Here is an 18,752-nt window from a genome sequence, read left to right as displayed (position 1 = left end):
TATGCAAAACGTAAAAACAACAAAATTTGTTTTATAAGAGGTTAGCACCAATGTGTCAGAAGAGATGCAACAGCTTTCTTGATATTCCAAGTTGTTTTGAGGTCCAAAAAGAACAAAACAAAACAAAAACCACCCACGCAGCCAAAATAAACCACAACACCACACGCCTCTTTACTAGCACTTTTAAGCAAAGAAGCTTGAATATTCCAACCTACCTGTTTTGCAAATTCCACTATGATAGCTTTTGCACGTTCTTCAAATTCATCTTTTGTATTCTTTTTCTGCTTCTTTAAGGTGACAGCTACATCTGTATCTGGACTTTTTTTCCAGTCATATAACCTATCAATCTTGAAAATACAACAGTATGTCATCTTATGCAGCTTACTAAAGGGTGTCTTTAAGCTTATGCCACATCATCAGTGAAAAATACTTTATCAACCAACTTAGCCAGCCATCTATCTGCTCCAGTAATCAAATTAAAGTGTTCTTATTTGCTTTGGCTGCTATATTTAGCTCTGTTTATGTCAGGCAGTATTACAGGATAGCAATATTACTTCAGATTTTAAAAATTCAAACTATAGTAATCTTTTTCTTATGGAAAAAGTTTATGTGCATAAACTACACCAAGGTTAAAATAAAACATGGGAAGAGACCTGTTTATAGATTCCCATACACACAAAAAAACCCAGAACCACGGAGGTGTTTGTGGTTTTTTCTGAAAAGAGACTACACTAGTTTTACAAAGAACTTCTAAAATGTACTGGTAAATATGGACCCTTTCCCATGTTGCTACAGAGAAGGGACCAGAGTGGAGTTGTTCGAAAGACACAACTGTATTTCAGAAACACTTCCCCACAATAGCTGCCAAAGCAGGACAGACTAAGCCCAAAAATATATTTGCTGTAGAAATCAAAACTACATCTTAAGAAAACTGATTATAACCTGGTCAAATAATACAACTATAACTTAAAATACAAGAGCTCTTAGCTATTCAGTTTCAGGCTCTCTGTAGGCCTCTGATGGCAACAAATAACAGTCAGGTTTTCAGACTGACCAAGAGAGAACTCTCTACTACTCTGCCATAAGGCCTGGACACCTCTCCATCCAAGAGGCTGTTTGTATTCTTTCAAAAAGTAGCTGGTTTTGGCAATGAGATAATGGCCTCCCTCAGTTCCAACCACCTTCAATCTTAAAGCACCTTTCAAGTATACTTTTTCAAGTATATTGCAATTTTTACACTGCACACGGATAGCCTTCTGACAGCTCTCCCTCAGCATATTGTATGGCTTCCAAAGTCACTGGACATGAGTAATTTCCATATAAATAAAATAATTCACTGAGTCATCACAAACAGGCAGCATAATTTCTCATGCAAAGGATTTTAAAAACAGGGCTGAAAAGAACTGGTAAATTTTCCATCTAATATTGCAAAGCCCAAAACACTTTCCACCAGCGATCAACATTACTGCTCCATGGCCTAAAGTCAGCTTGTCTTCAAGTCAAACTGACCAGTATCAGTGGCTAAAATAAAGTATAACTCATCAACGTGAAGCTTGTGTTGGAATTTTATCAGAAAATTGACACAAATCTATGTAAGGAGGCACAAGGAAAAAAACCCCACAATTGAAATACAACTTCCAGAATTGTGAATCATATAGAGAAGTTACATAAGGCAACAAAATTTACCAGTGAGGACTGCAAGAACTGATTGTTCTGCAAAGCTCCCACAGAGCCATTGTGGTATCAAGGACATAGAAAAAGGCAACACACAGGACTCAAGAACCACCCCTTCAGATTTTACACAAAACAATTCCAGTTCAAGGAAGAAAAAAGACAATTGTCAAATGCCAAGTGCACTATTAAAGTGGAGAAATATACTATTAGGATAAAAATCTATCCTACCTTGTTGAGAGCTACTATAAAGGGGCATTTCTTTGATTTCAGCAGATTTATTGATTCAATTGTCTGTGGTTCCAAACCATGCATGATGTCAACTACAAGTATAGCAATATCACAAAGCGAGCTTCCTCTATTTCTTAGATTGCTGTGACATTAAAAGACAGGGAAAAAAAAATCAGTTATTTAGCAACAGAACCTTTATAAAAACACCAAGTACAATGTCAAACTTACACTGACAAACAAAAAGCTAAAGCTCATCAGTTATTTTCCCTCACAAATGTAAACCGTTCAAATGACACTTTGTAATTTTCATTTAACAAAATACATTAATGAATGTGTAAGCAAAACTAAGAAATTATTATCCTCAATGTTTTCATATTATTATATATTTTTACAATGCAAGATATGTTCTGATCATTTTCTGAGTAACAACTGAGACACCTGAAGTGTCTCAATTGTTACTCAGAAGAGTAAAACCTGAACAAGACTCTTTTTATATACTACATAAACACTAAGACTATCATGATTTTATACAATACAAGGTAAAGAGAGTATCACATCTTTGTTGGCAAACAAAACCTGTCTAGAAGATGGAGAGCTGTAAGAGGTACCATGCCAAGGTACTGATCTGAACATTACCAAGGGCTCCACAACACAGCATTTCAACACTTACAAAGTTTTTTATTGAAAAATGCCACACTAAAGTCTTAATCCTGTTTCAAGATTTCATCCAAGATCTCTCCTCAGTGAGTTGTTATGCTTGTGATGTTTTACCCTTAAAAGCTGATTTAGCAGCTTGCCTGTATGCCACTGGTGTTCCTAGAATGCATTTGATCTCTGCTAAGACTCAGATGCCTTGGGTAATTAGCAACTTCCAGTCTTACATACTCAGTTACCTTAACTGGGACTCTATGAATGAGAGACTAGGAAAAAAGTTTTAATTTTTCAAGTACTTAGGTCACCTGAAGTCCTCACCTTTTTTCCTCCAGCTAGCTTCCTGCTTCCATCTTTCCTCTTACACTAACTATTTATTTACATGCTTTTTCAGATATTCATGGCTCAATTGGCACGAAGACAGAAAATTAATCAGCTATAAAAGGCCAGCAATTAACCAGATATAAAAAGCACCTGCAAATGAAGCAAATCCACTTAATTCCTCTACTTTAAGTTGGTTTTGTTGGACTTTTTTTCAAGTGAGAACTAAAACAATGGATTAAGCAAAGACCACACTTTGCTAAGAATATCTCCAGATGCTTTTGCCATCAGTTCTGAGAAGTACAACATTGTGAGAAAAACGTTACCTGAAAGACTCATGTCCTGGAGTGTCGATTATCAGCATGCCTGGAATTTTTATGTTCTCTCTGTCAAACTAACATTTCAAAATATTAGCCATCTTGTAGAGATTACACAAGAAGAAAAAAGAACAAAATAAGAGCTGGCAACATTACTGACAGTCTGCACTTGAAAAATCCAGATACATATTTATTTTAAGGCCAGCACCCTCAAACCAAATCAGTCAGCAGTCATTTCAACATTAAAAAAATGATGCAGGACATTCCCCCAGGTGCCAACTAGCCACAAGCAAAGCTAAAATCTGTAAGACAAGACAGCCTACAGAAGAAAAGCCATTTCAGGGTAGTGAGATGTACCATCCTCGGCTTGATAATTTTCTCCTCTCCCCAAAGTTTACAGGTTTACTAAGTTGAGTTAAATCTTAGAAAAAGCCATTACTACACCAAGGCTTTTCAGCCAGCTGCTTCTGCAAGCAAAATAGGATAGAATATCCCCAAGAAATGATACAGAACAGTTACTATGTCTGTAACATGATAAAATTCATTACCCAGAAATAGGCCAAATTTCAGTACACACAGCAAAAGGTAAGGTTTCAACACAAAATATACTCAAGAGGTTTCAAGAGTCTCAATTTACAATCAAAATACTGAAAAGTAAGCAGTCTGTGTACATATGCCCACTGTCCAGAACAGAGTGAACAGTATCTTCATATTTTTCTGAAGAAACAGCAATGCATTAATTGAAATCAAATGTATGAAAAATGAGACAGCCTCCCCTTTGCTGGGGGAATGATAGGAATTAAAAAATAATAGACCACAAAATTAGAGGTGGGGGGGGAAAGTACATCTGTCCATGTCAGGAAACCTCACAAGGCCTTTATTAGTCTACATTTCATATTTTTTAAGATGCAGTTGTTGAAGTACTGTAACTTACATTTTTCACCATCTTAGTTTGTTCATTAATAGCTTCAAGAGGAACATTAGTTGCACCAATCTGCTGAGTGATACCACCAGCTTCACCGTCCTGCACGTGAGTGTGGCGGAGCTAAAGACAAAAAAGAACAGAAACATCTGAGCACGCTAATTCCTTCTGTCTTCAACCAAAAAAATAAATGCTTCAACAAGAGGCACAGGCAGTGCCTTCACACTCCACACCTTACCTTATCTAAAATTTTGGTCTTGCCTGTGTCTACATGGCCCAGGACACATATAACTGGTGCTCTGAGCTTTTCAGTGTTCATATTTTTGCTGTTTTCAGATCGTCGTTTCTATGTAAAAGACATGTAAAAATTGGTAAGTATAAACCAAAAACCACAGCTCACCTCTTGACTTGATTACATACGCACAAACACAGAGTTAGCTGTGGGACTTATATTTTCAAGGCAATTTAAGGTCTGCCATCCCTCTTTTGGTAAATCAAAAAATTTTGACTAACAGTTACATTTTTGTTTGGTTGGTTCTTCTAACAGTCTAGTAAGCTAAGTTGTTATAACCACTAACAGTAGCTTTGCTGAAGGTGCATTCTGAACAAGCACCCTGGGTGAGGAAACCAAGAACATTAGCAGCCATGAAAGCACTGAACAGTTTAGACACATCTTTTAGAACTTGAAAATATCTGTGAAAAACAAAAGCCTCTTTTTTCAGGAGGGATATAGAGGTGGAGAGGAACAACACTTAAGTTGCCGTCTTTGTGGTCAAGTTACCTAAAAACAAATATTTTATCTTCACACAAAACCAAGTTGGTTTTTTTTCTTAATTAATGCAATTTCTGAACCTGCTTAAATACTAGCCCTGACACAACCACCATTTTGACAAATTTGACAAAATTAACTGAAAATTTATCTGTTTGTTGTACAACACAAGAATCCAAGTGTATCTTAATACCTCAATTCTCCGTTTAGCTTTGTCATAAGCACGCTCCTCCTTAGTGCGGTCATCATCAGAGTCATATTCAGAATCAGAGCTAATTTCCTTGCTAGGCTTTTTTTCCATAGATTGTTTTCCAATAGCCTGGGAGTCCGGCTCTCTCTCATCTGAAGTCTTTTCATCCTCATCTTCACTGCCTTCACTGTCTTCCGAATCTTCACTCTCTTCTTCCTCTTCCTCCTCTTCCTCTTCCTCCTCCTCTTCATCATCCACTTCATTTTGTTCTTTGACTTCAATATGGACAGGTTTGCTCTCTGTTAAAAAAAAGAAAGAGTAAAGTACAAATTCTCTATTGAAGTTTACACTTCTGGGGGGAGAGAGCACCAAAAAGCAAAAGAGACTACTAGAGAAGAATGAGGACTGAGAGTAGGGTCTACAATAAGTGCTTGTCAGGATCATTTATCAACTTCAAATGTAAAAAAAAAAAAAAAAAAGTGGAAAAAAAAGTGTTTCATGTTCAGAGTTGTTGGTTTGTGTTTCAAATCCAGAAAGAAAGCAAATTTAGGGTGAAGAATGATATTATCAGCACACTTATGTTTAACATTATTTGCAAACATTCAGACATTCTTTAAAGTCATGTGCACTTCATAAAGGAATAACGCACCAACACCTTTCTAATAAAGCCAAAGTACTCCAAATCATTACTATATGGATTTTGTACACTACTGATCAGGAAGACACATTTAAGCAGACATAATAATCAGAACAAATGGTCTCTTTTACACCCATTAAAAAATAAAAAAAATCTCATCTTCAGTTTTTCTTAGATGGTTCAGAGAAGATTAGCATTCTTCATAGGAATGCTTCAATAAACAAACAAAAAGAATTATCAATAATTAATTTTCTTTCTTTGAAAGCTTCCCAATTACAATCACTTGTAAAATCATAAAAGGCAAGCTGATGATCACTTTAAAACCATGGATTGTTCTCCTTACAACACTGCTGACAGGCTCACTGCTCTTAGGGATTAGTAACGTTTCCTTGCTACATTCATAGTCCATCAGCTTAGTAATACACTAAATCTAATTCCCAGGAAGGCTCTTTTTCTGTATCCCATTGGCAGAGCCTTCTAAGCCAAGCAGTAAGAAGGGCTATGTCCTCTCCAGGACAGCGGTGCCAGACTAAAACAAATACTCAAGTAGGCAAGCAGCCCTTAGAACTCAAAAGCATCAGAGGAACACATCTGTGCTGGAATTAAATCCATTCTGGAGTATGTATCTGTATGTCAAGTATTAAACTTGACTTGTCAGAAGTATAGGCAAGTAACAAGTATTTGATGAATAAATAGTCTTTAAGCATAAGAGACAATTAAGACATTAAGGAAGCACCAAGTCCAGTAATCAACTCCTGTTCAGGACGGCTCACAGAAATAGAATTTCCTCCACCACTGGAAGGAAGTTATCCCTGCACTGTAGCACAGCCCTAATGTTTCCCATAAACACTGCTGTTGAGTACAAACAGAATATGGCCTCTGGCATACATGAACAGGAATATATATGCTCTGGCAATTCTTTCATTTCTTCTAAATTTGCCTCTCAAAGAAGCATATCATAGAATCACAGAATGGTTTGGGCTGAATGGGACTTCAAAGACCATCTAGTTACAGCCTTCCTGCCAAAGGAACCTTCCACTACAGCATGGTGCTCAAAGCCCCATCCAACCTAGCCTTGAACACTTCCAGGGATGGGGATCCACAGCTTCTCTGGGCAAACTCTTCCAGTGTCTCACCACCCTCACAGTAAAGAAGCTCTTTCTCAACTAAACCTACTCTCAATTTGAATCAATTTCTCCTTGTCCTGCCACTACATGGTCTTGTAAATAGTCTCTCTCCATCTTTCCTATAAGCTCCCTTTAGGTACTGCAGGCTGCATTTAGGTCACCCCAGAACCTTCTCTATTCCAGGCTGAGCAATCCCAATTCTTTCAGTCTCTCCTTGTAGAGAAGAATTTACTATAACACATGCACACTTAACCTTCACACTATTTTATTCCCCCACTTCCTTGGAAACTTCTCACAGGGGGTACTCTTAGATGCTGCCAGATTCCTGTAATAAAAATAATACAGCTTTGAAATTATTACCAGAGAAATACAATGCCAGGTAAAAGGTTTCCCTAAGCTCACAGAGATGGCTAAGGCACATATTAGAGAAGAGGATTTTTACTCCCGTAACAGAGGACAAAAAAATTACAACCCATTTATTTTAGATGGTAACTCCACATAAGAGTATTTCCAAAGGGTTGCCTTAAGCAGCATTTGCATGGCTTCTGAAAGCTCTGCTTTTGAGAAGAGGCTCTTGTATGTATTTATCATCATACTTACCTCACAATTTATCTAACAGAGCAGAAGAAAAATCTAAGTAAAGTATTGTTTCCTATAGAAACAGAAAACTCAGCTGAAAGCCTCTTAACCAGAAAAAAAAAACATTTGGTATTTACATGCCCACCTTTCTCTCCATCTTCATCACTAACCATAGCTTCCCAGTCATCCAGACCTGCATCTTCTGTTTCATCTTCTTCCTCCTTTTCTTCTGAAACCAAGAAACCCAATACTGAAGTTTAAAAAAGTCAGTCCAGCAAGATATAACATTTTCAGATGCTCCTTCTTTTGACATACTGACAACTGCAACTCGCAAGTTTGCCGTTACCATAATTCTATTGAAGTATCTCCGCACTTCATTAAAGGAAGATGCTGCATACTTAAAAAATATTCTCCAACTCTCTCCGCAAAAATCATGTAGTGCTACCATCTTTGCCTAGACAAACTTTTGTGGAAGACACAGAAAACCAACTCATCTAGTTCCTGCCTGCATAATGCCTGCCACACAAACCTGTACCACAATCACGATCCTTGCAAGGAGTTGCCCAATTAACAGTCACCATGTGTAACAAAGTAGCAGAGAAACAAGAATACAAGTTACAGTAGAATTTTAACTAGTGAGAATATATAAAAATTGTCTATAAAAAGGACACCAGGTACCTTAACATAAATATACCAAGGATTCCAGAAGCATTAGACATATTGATTCAGCAGGAATTCAGTTAGATTTATGAAAAGACTGCAGCTCTTAGTAAGAGACAAATAGAAAAATGCAAACATACAACCCTCTCCAAAAGAGGCATTATACAACATATGCTTGCTACAGCACATGTGTCATAAATTTCAGCTCTCTGAAATGAAGACTTAGTTCCACACTGCTAGAATACTAGCTAGGAACTAATGTTCTGCCAGTGAGCCCTTCTCTTAAGGCAATAGAACAGCAATCATGAGGTAAGTCAAGCTAGAATCACAGGACACATTCAGCTTTGTTTTCAAAAGCTGCATATTTTGTCAGTATTTGTCTGACTTAATAAGGGTAAAAATTGAAACAGTCTCCTTGCAGAGAAAGAAGTCCAGTACAATGTGATTTTGACCAAGCAAGTACTGTGTGTAGGCAAAGATGAGGGCAACAATCTGACCAGCAAACTTGCTGATAACTCAGTTTCACAGGCTAACACATATCCTCTTCCTTCAATACCTGTGAAAGCAAAACATCTGGCATAAAGAATACCGTCATTGTGAATATTGCACTTTCAATTCTAGAAGCAGCATATTTCCTCCCTACCTCCACCTAACTGTTGACATAACAGACATGTAAAAGCAAGTGAAAAGTCAAGGGAACGAGTAAGGTCCTGAATGTGCTCATTTGAGATAACTGATCAAGCCAATTGAACACTGGAGTTCACCCAGAATTGGGAACCTTTACACACTCACTTTGAAGCTTCATGCCTATTACTCCATAAAATTTCATCAGTTCCTCCCTTAAGAAAGGAGAAAAAAAAAGAAAAGGCAACTTCCTCAAGAAAAGATGGCCATTCAGCCCTATCTGCCTATTCTGCCCACTGACACATAAGCTTAAATGTTTGACATTTATTAGCATTACCACCAACCTGGATCTACAGGAAGAGGAGCCTCTTCTTTGACTGGTGTTTCCAGTTCTACAGCATCTTCAGCTGGGGAAGTTACCTCGACACTTTCTGAAATTGCAAGACAGGAAGTTGATTGCTACATAGTTTAGAAGTGCAAATTGATGACTTACATATAGCTCCACAGCAGCCTATTTGGAAAACACTTGGCCTTCTAAGACATTGAACACATTTATAAGCTAGGTCAGTTGACATTAACAACTGACATTAACAACTCCTCACTTTCTTTAAAAGACAAGAGAAAACGAAGTAATACTAGTGAACTACCCACACCTCCCCTACTGTTCCATTAAAAATGAAAAAAACTAAAAAGAAAATAAATTACTGATACAATTCAGATAAGCACCATTTTCAATTCTTTACACACACTCCATAAATAAGCAGGCACATAACTAATGTAAAAAAAAAAAAAAGAAAAAAAAAGAAAAAACAGCTAAGCAAGAAATACATAAGAAATTTTTCAGCTAAGGGTTAGTCTTGAGAAAAGCCACAGTAATCTCTCGGAGGAAAGTAACAAACCACAAAAGTAAAAAACTAACACGTTCAACCTACATCTACCAGGGCAATGAATTCTAAGGTTTCAAAAATGCAAGCTCTTTGAATTGCTCTGAACAACTTTCACCCAGGAGCTGAAAACTGATTTGATATACCAGAAAGCAAATGAACAAACTGTCTCCAATTTAAAGGCACTAAAACTAGGATCAATGTATTTTCATCTTGGGACAAACTCAGACTTAATTATGAGTCACTATTATTTAAACTACTTTGTATTTGATGTACATATGCACACAAAGCATTCAACATCACATTTGTAAAAGGCCTTTATACCCTGTACATTCCCAACATTTAGAAAATCTAAACCCCAAAATGAAATTAGCTTAAATTTAGCTGATTTTAGAAATACTTCCAGAAATGTGACTGATCAATTAGGTATCCCTATATGCAAACTACACCTTTATTTTCTGGCTGCTGCTGCTTCTTTCTCTTTTTGTCTTCATATATTGGCCTTTTCTTTGGCACAGAGTCTTTTGATGGCACTTCAACACCTGCAAAACAAACAAAAAAGCTGTTAAAAAGAAAATCCAGATAATTAATAAACATAAACTTTAAATAGGAACATGTTTTCCAAAATTGGAAGATGGAGGAAGAAAGAGCAGAAAGTAGGTTCAATGCATATTTTATCTTTTTTAAAAGTTTGAAATGAAAAGCTAGAAAACCTGAATGAAGTATAGTTTTCCAGATACTCCTGCTTGCTCTCAAAAAGAAGTCAGATAACTGGAGGAAAGTGATGGCAATGAAACAAAATATGAACAAAATGACTGGATTCTACAACTGCAGGCTTGAAGTTACCACAAACCTGCATAAAATGCCACAAACACATACATCATGATTAACAATTTAATGTCTGCTATGCAAAAAAATCACTTAAAACCCATCTGCCAATGGTCCTCAATTCAGTCAATTTGGAGTAGTTCACAGGCAGAACTCTTCTTAAATGCTTAAAGTTTTCCAGCAGATAACATTTTCCCTTTTCCTCTGTGTGGGAAGGTTTGTGTTTTTTGATTTGTTTTGTTTGTTCAGGTTTTTGGGTTTTGGTTTTTTGCTGTTTTAAGTTTTGGGGGTTTTTTTAATTTTACAATACTGATGGTTTCAGGTATCAAAATAATGCCAGGTTCAATTCACAAGCTTCATCTTTGCCTCACCAGAAGCAGGTGCTGTAATATTTGAAGGGATTCCATCAAAACCAGAAGTTTGGTGCAAAGACAAATTAAAAACTGAATTACTGCTGCACATTCAATTTTTTTTTCAGGTACTGAGTGATTTATATTGCAGATCCGACAAAAATCCAGTTGTAGGGGCACATAAATAGAAAGATTCTAATAGCTACAGCAACAACCAAGGAGAAATAGCCTTCACATATGTTTAAGAGCTCCAAACATTTTACTAGCTACAAAGATTCCTACATTTATACATCCACCTACCAGTGAAGTGTCAGATAGTGTACTCTAGAAATACACTCAGCTCCCACAAATTACTCCCTTTTTTTAGTCACAAACCAGTTACCAAGAACAATTTAGGACATTTTACTTACAACATATTGGATTATTTAACTTTATTCTAATGGAGACAGATTATATTTCACAGAAAAGCAGGAAAGCTCTTACACACTCCTGACAAATCCTAGAGAAAAACATCTTCTTCGTGGACTTCCCCATTGTTTTTGAAGCAAAACAGTGCACTTGCCTAACTAAGGATGTGAATTAATTCAACAAGATCCAGATCACTGGTCTTAGAAGACCTTCAGCACAGCCCATGTAGTTATCCTGGCCTTTAGACTACACCACTTCTTTAAGTGCTTCTTCCTAAGTTCCACAAGTAACACCTTTAAACTGCAAGTAGACTGTATTAAAAAACTGGATATTCAAAGTGTAAGATAAAAATACAGGCACTTAAATCTGCTTGAGAAATAAAGGGGAAGGAAGGGCACAGACTGCCTCTCTTGACAACAGAGCAACTTTACATAGAATCACTCAGTACTTGCCCTCCTAGCTCCAGATAGGAAAAAAAATAAACACAGAGCCATAATGGATATAAAGTTTGGTTGGGTTTTTTTGTTCAGTTTGGTTTTAATTATTATTAAGCTCTACTGCTTACCCTGAGCTTGGAGCAGTTTAAGAGTAGCCTCCGCTCTGGCTCTGGCTTCTCGCTGAGTTTTTGTTAAAAGCTTTCCCTCTTTCTTCAAACGCTCCTTCCTCTCTTTTTCCTTCTGTTTCTTCCTTTCTTTCCTCTCTTGCTCTAATCGTTCCTAGAAAAATATAAATAAACATGCAGAAACCCTACATAAAAGCTGCCCAAGTACATTCTGTTCACAAAAACATATTATATTAAGGATTAATTCACTAACTGCACCAGCAAGCAGACAGATTAAAGTTACTCTCTTCCTTATTTTATTCTTGGAGTGAAATATATAGTACCTCCTCCTTGCGTTTTGCTTCAAGTTCTTCCAGTCGTCTTATGCGTTCTTCCTCCTCTCTTTTTGCCCTTTCCTCCTCCTCTTTCATTTTAGCCAAGGCCTCTTGCATGGCTTTAACTGTGGCTTTACTGGGACCCTTCTTCTTCTCTTTCTCTTTTTCTTCTTTCTCACCTTTCTTTTTTTTCTTGTCTTTTTTCTTTTTGTCCCCCTCATTGTCATCAGCTGCAAAAAGACGAGGCATATTTTCAAAGACCCCAGAAATTCCAAAAGATATTTTAAGTACAATTTATGTTTCAAATATGATAAATAACATCAAATGAGGATTATTTTCACTGGCTACTACATAAACATTTCATAGTGAAAACAATTAAACTCTTTTATGTCATGGCCTGAAGTCTTAAAGTATCAGAAAAACAGGGAAGTGAAAAAGTACTCTTTACAGCAATACAGAACTGTAATCATATACTGTAATGAGAATTCACATTTGGCTTGTTTCCTCATATACCTGGACAAACTACATGCCAGAAAACACAGCCGCCTGTGAGCCAACAAAGAGGAGGACAAGGCTACCAAATTTCTAGTATTCACAATTCAAAATAAACCAACACACTATCCTCACTGCCTGGCACCTCTCTGGCCTTATAAAAACAACAGTATTTAAATTAAAGTTTAAGAAACCATGTTACAAACCTTCTGCTCCTGCAGCAGCCTCCCCAGGGCCAGGGACTGCTGTAACTTCAGGAGAAGCCTTCTCTTCAGCTTTTTTTAGAGATTCCTTTGGCTTTGCTGGTTCTTTACCACCTTCTAATTCTTCCTTCTCTTTCTGCTTCCTCAATTTGGCTTTTTCTTCTTCACGTTTTTTTCTTTCACGTTCTTTTTTTTCTGCCTTCTTCTGAGCCACTGTTTTTACTTTGAATGAAGGTTCTTCTTCATCATCCCCACTCTCTGCAGCAGGAGCAGACTTTGGCTTTTGGTTTTTCTTTTGTCCTTTTCTAGACTGGGAAACCTCATCTGATTCATCACCACTCTCAGACACTCCTCCCCCACGCTCTTTGCTTTTCTTAATGTTAGTTTCATCTTCTTCTGACAAATCGTGTTTTTTATTTGACTTCTGAGTTTTCCCTTTGCTTTTCTTAAGCTGTGTCTCATGATCATCATCATCACTGCCAGAAAGCATGTCTTGTTTTGCTTTCTGAGTTTTTTTAGATTTTTTATCTTTATCTTCCACTTCCTCACTGTCATAGTCATTTTCCAGATTGGCTTTTTTAGTCTTTCCTTTTCTTTTTTTATCTTGCTTTGATATGCTTTCTTCATTGTCATTTTCAACCTGGTAATTAAAGAATTCAATAATCAGCCATGAAAATTACTTGCTATCATGAACTAAGCATTGAAATACATCAAGAAAAACCTCTCTCATTGAACACAAAGTTTGAAAGCAGTAACTATTCCTGCTGAGTGTACCATACTTCAGCCCACAAGTAAGATTTATTCTGATTGGCTTTGAATAATTGTCAGCATGACAACGTCTTTTTTTTATTTTTTGTGACTGACTTTTTACTATGAAAATATGGTCAAATATAATTAAAAGAACATGCTAGCTATAAATTTCACATAGGATTTCCACTACACCAGAAGTTCTCTGGGACAGAAGTATCTCATACTTTAATTATTTCCTATTAAAAAGCCCACTTCCCTCTCAGTGTTCACCTTTCCTGTAGAAGGCTGTTCCCTGTCAACTTTCCCTCCTTGCGCCTCTATTGACAGTTCCTCCAGCTCCTTCAGGATATCATCTTCACTAAAATAAGAAAGAAGTTAGGGCACTTAAGGACCTGAGTTTTTGAACAATGGAGCAAGATCAGGCAGGTAGAAAAAACCCCAACTTACTCAAAATCTTGTTTCTTCTTCTCTTTTTTCTTTTTGCCTTTGGATTTTTGAGGCTCTTGATCCTTTGCAGCTCCAGCACCTTCTATCTCAGCAGCAAGGGCATCAATATCAATATCATCTTTTGCACTAAAATGAAGAAGGAAAGAAGGGTTATTACTAGTTCAAACGTTAAGTTTATATAAGTAAAAGCCATTTGAATAAAAAAATTAAAGTTTCAAAATGAAAAATCAATCACAAAATATATGCAATGCAGAAAAAAAATGCTCCATGTTTAACAAATGATTATGCGCTGTTATCTTATTCCACTCAGTAGGAAGGGAAGGAAAAAACCTTCAGACATGTTGTCTGCTTGAAGGGAGGTGGAACAACAAAGCACATTCAGTTCTTGCAACCCCAGCATTGATAGTTTAGCTGTGCAATTTGATGTAACTTCTTGGAAGAATGTAACTAGTCTGTTTGACTTTGGTCCTCCAAATATAAGTTGTTCAGCCCTTCAGTTCAGAGGTGTTGTTGATAGAAAAGCAGCCACCATAATCAAAGTGTCAACATGAAATTCACACCCAGGGGATATCCTACAAAGAGATATTTATCTGCTCCTTCAAACACCCTTTGGCAAACAAAAAACCTGCTGTATTTTTATTTAGCAAGGAAGTGACAGTTCTCTACAGCTTCCAACTCACAATAACAGTTACCTGTGCTTTGCCATCAGACATAAAATTACCTTTCACAAAAAGAAGTCACACAGATGAACAGAGTTCGGCCCCAAGCCCGACTTTAAAGCATATAATAAAAAATACCAATGTAGTTGGTAAGCAATCATTTTTACCACTTGCCTTAGTATTACCTCTCTAAGGCCTTAAAGAAAGCCAAAGAAGTTTTTGTCTGGGCATTTTACCTAATCACACTCACAGTGCAATTGTAAGAAAGGAGACTTACTTATCCCATGCTTCACACTTAGAGCTTTGGTACTCAGATAAAAACTGATCTGATGCTACTTTTATCACAACTTGCAGTTTCAAAACCCATTTAATCAACAAGCTGTTAATAATTCATTTAACTGCCTCTTAGATAACTGGACAGAAAAATGTTGTTTCACAATTTCACTGTCTCATTTATTAGGACCCACTCAGGATAAATCAGCCAAAGGCTGACTCACCAAATACCCAAAACTATATCCAGAAAATAACAGAAATAAATTTCTTTCAGATTCAGGACTTTCAAGATATCAGCAAATTCTAAACTACCAGAGCTTCAGTTGTGTAAATTTATAAATACAGAAGTTGAATCTTAATAAAGAAATCCAAGTATTTAATTATTCAGCTACAGATTCTAAAATTCAGTAAGTCTAAATTGCAGTTCTCTTTGCAAAAAGGAAAGGGCTAGATTCTTCTGCAAGTGAATGCTGACATACTAGGTATATGCAAGTCACCAAAAACTGTCTACATGTGACAACAGCACAATTCAGCAACAGATCAAGAAGTAATTTCTTTAAAGGCCAAGACTGATTATTTGTATTTTTAAGATCTTATCTTTTCTTCTGGGTAGACTGGACAAACCAAATAAAAAGCAGCACAGTGAAGAACCTCACAGTACAGCACCTGTATTGCCAGAGATCCTTTTAGTCAAGAGAAGAAAAAAACACACCTAAAATACGGCCTAGTAACACTTCCTCATGTGCTGATTTGTAATACATTTGTCAAAAGAACTGTATCTCTCAAATAGGTAATGCAAGTTCTCTAAAATAATCCTCACCTCCCTCAAGAGAAAATACACATTTTGGCTATTCTCACCATAAGATGATTTGATGTTTCAGCAATTAAAACGCTGTTTTTATATGCAGTTTAACTGGCTGTATATCGGGGTAACACCTGAAATAAAAATGCCATTCACTTCTATACCAAGAATTAAAGTCCTAATGTCAGGCTAACTACATTGTATCCAGGCCGACACATAGGCCCTCAAACTTGTTTTTGCATTAATTGCTAAGTATCAAGTTTATTAAGCACACTTGCTTACCTTCTTTTCCTCTAGAAGTTTATGGAGGAGACTGACTCATATCCAAGCTTGAAGTAGATTTAAAACACCGAAACACATCCACTACTACTACTACTTCCTCCAAGGCTGTACTGCTCCCCTTACTACAGGATCTTAACCATGTGGTTGTTCAGATACCAAAAGCACCAGGCCTTTAAACAGCTCATATTTTACATGGCTATTACCAAGGCTGACTTTTCACAATGCAGTTTAGCAGAAAGTTATGTCCAAACACAAAACACATGGGTTTTTTGCTACAAGAAGATGTCATATCTCATGTGGTACCTCATGTTTTCCAGGGTACAGGCTTTGAGGGGATAAGGTTTTATTTGCTGCTAAATCAACTCACTTCAACTGAACTTTGAAGAAGAAAAGTTCTTTAAGGAAAAAAAAGAAACTCAAACACTGAAAAAGCTATTTGACAGACATTAGGTTTTAACACCCACCAGCAAGAACAGTTCAGGAATAATAAATAAATTAAAATATATAAGTAATAATAATCATCATCATCTCCCAGCTGTCACAATAGCAGCATCAATACAAAACAATTCCAAACTTGTTTTTCATTGTTTAGTTTCTGAAAAAAATGGTCAATGGTTTCTAAACAAAAAAAAAAAACCAAACAAAAAAAAAACCCAAAAAACACTAAGCACAACCAACCAAAAAATCCTCTATATTTTCCACTACACTTTCATTTACTAAGAAGTGACAGAGCAAGCTTCAAGTATTTGAGCCTCAGTGAAGTAAGAAGTAAAATTAAGATTGCATGCAATTATATATACAGCTATAACTCATAAGAGCTAACAAGTAAGAATATCATTGGAAACCCAAAAAATTCAAACATTGGTTTCCATTACTATAAGTTTATTCCCATAATGATCTTGAATTTCCTTAGCTTTTAAAACTCTAACAATATTCCACTAGGATTTCATAAGAAAGTTGAAAAGAAAATTAAGCAGGTGCTCGCCTCCATTCCTGGGAGATTCTTATTCCCTCTTATAAGGAACCCACTACACTTAGACACATGACATGTATCACATTTCCTATGGGCATGGTTAGATACACCATGGAACTTTTTCTTGTAAAGGCTTTTAACCCGACCCCCAACACACATTTCAGAAACCCAAACATTCTTGCAGGAGACTTCTTCTCCAAGATCTCCAAAAGGTCTCCATACAGCCTTTACTAGGGTGCAACCCTAAGAGGGCTTGATACAGGAACCTGAATAGACTGGAATGCTCATGAGGTTTTCAATTTTGACCTCAAACTGCTTTTCTATGAAGACTTTATAAACAGATTTCACAGTCTCACTACCTTAGATCATTCAAGCCATAATGCTTTGACACTTAAAAAACCCCTCACATTCCCCCAACATAAGAGGCTCAAGGAGATCTGGAAAACGAAGTGCTACTTCACTGCAGAACCTGAGTTACTTCCCTGATTCTCCTTTGTCTTTGTTTCACAAGCGAAGCCTAAGCCACCACTATTATTAACATACTTTGATTTCAGCCTCTATTTTTGTTGCCAGATATAAAAATGAGTTTCGATACTGCTAAAGCAGCATTTCAAAAACTACAGCAGGAATTAGGTGTGTTTACTTCACTTAAACCTAAACAATCACTTAAACCCTAAACAAGCAGTTTTCAAAAAAATGGCTGCAGATATTTTTCCACAGAGGTCTGTGCCTAAGATAGGGCAAAACTCTGCAGTGGGAAAATACAAGTCACATTAATTAAAGGAGAGTGCAGGAATCAATAACATGTACACAGAGATCACTATATTTCACATATCAAACAAAATATTTTTCCTTTAGAATTGCATCACTAATCAAAAAGAAAGTGCTCGTCATTTTCCCAACACAATTTCATCGCCTTTTGCCAATTAAGCAAAATTACAATAATGTAAATCATTAAAATAGCACACAGAAACATTTACATACTTTATACTGAAAAAATGTTTACCTTAATGCCCCAGAAGCTACATTAAGAACTCTACTGTTTCCCAAAAGGGTTTAAGTACACGTTGTCTGCACAAACTAATGAACACCTGTATCACATGGGAGAAGCCGCTTAAGGAGAGATTCCTGAATATTCACTGGGTCACAAGTTAAAAGCTGTCCTAACACAACATTCTGTACAAAGCTAGGATCAAATATTCCCAGACCATCTCAAGTAAGTGTTTGGAGATTTTTAAGATGGACATAGGCAAAGAAAAAGTTCAGTAACCTAACTCACACAAACAAAGCATCAGATCAGGCCAGTAACAGAAACTGATACCCAAAATACAACCTAGGTTGCTCATGTTAAACAAAAACGTTCAACAACAAATAAAGCTACAATTCCAAATCCTGCCTATTAAGTATTAAATTTCTTTCAGTGGGAAGATTAAAACAGCTAGGAAATAAAAGAGCTGTCACCTACCGCTGCTCAGTCAGATGTACAAAGACATCCAGTAGCTCTGCTATTTATAAGAACCCACACAGTTGCAAGCTATTGAGTCAGAAAAGGGAAAAGAAATCTTGTGACTGATAGATGCACAGTCTGTAGAAAAAAAAAGCCAAAAACTCTGCTGTGTTTCTCTTGCTGTTACAGCAAGGAAACAGAATTAAAGACTAGGAACACACTTTAAAAATAAACCAACCAACCCCTTAGCTAATACATCACATCTGCCAAAAAATACTAAAAACACTTTAAGGTGTTGGGTTTATTTTTATGAGGGGGTGTTGGTTTGTTGTTGTTTTTTTTTTTTTTTAACATGAGAAACAAGCACAGATTTGGATGA

At 36.6% G+C, this 18,752-nt stretch overlaps 1 protein-coding gene across 1 annotated transcript in view; it reads right to left on the bottom strand.

Annotated features, from left to right (window-relative positions):
- The window catches only part of EIF5B (eukaryotic translation initiation factor 5B), a 38,066-nt gene that overhangs the window by 8,933 nt on the left and 10,381 nt on the right, over window positions 1–18,752 (bottom strand). Inside the window, exons 2-15 of the mRNA XM_050974570.1 lie at window positions 13,938–14,063; window positions 13,761–13,848; window positions 12,744–13,380; window positions 12,055–12,275; window positions 11,735–11,885; window positions 10,033–10,125; window positions 9,044–9,130; window positions 7,561–7,644; window positions 5,076–5,371; window positions 4,352–4,459; window positions 4,126–4,236; window positions 3,201–3,268; window positions 1,903–2,044; window positions 216–347 (exon numbers count right to left, since the gene is read on the bottom strand). Of these exons, the coding sequence (XP_050830527.1) occupies window positions 216–347; window positions 1,903–2,044; window positions 3,201–3,268; window positions 4,126–4,236; window positions 4,352–4,459; window positions 5,076–5,371; window positions 7,561–7,644; window positions 9,044–9,130; window positions 10,033–10,125; window positions 11,735–11,885; window positions 12,055–12,275; window positions 12,744–13,380; window positions 13,761–13,848; window positions 13,938–14,063 (2,344 nt within the window). The remainder of the gene's footprint in view (window positions 1–215; window positions 348–1,902; window positions 2,045–3,200; window positions 3,269–4,125; window positions 4,237–4,351; window positions 4,460–5,075; window positions 5,372–7,560; window positions 7,645–9,043; window positions 9,131–10,032; window positions 10,126–11,734; window positions 11,886–12,054; window positions 12,276–12,743; window positions 13,381–13,760; window positions 13,849–13,937; window positions 14,064–18,752) is intronic.

Source organism: Serinus canaria, chromosome 1 (genome assembly GCF_022539315.1).
Source record: "Serinus canaria isolate serCan28SL12 chromosome 1, serCan2020, whole genome shotgun sequence".
In the NCBI taxonomy this organism is placed as follows: domain Eukaryota; kingdom Metazoa; phylum Chordata; class Aves; order Passeriformes; family Fringillidae; genus Serinus; species Serinus canaria.
Note: the sequence above shows the minus strand (reverse complement) of the source record. Positions and strands in the feature narration are given on the sequence as shown.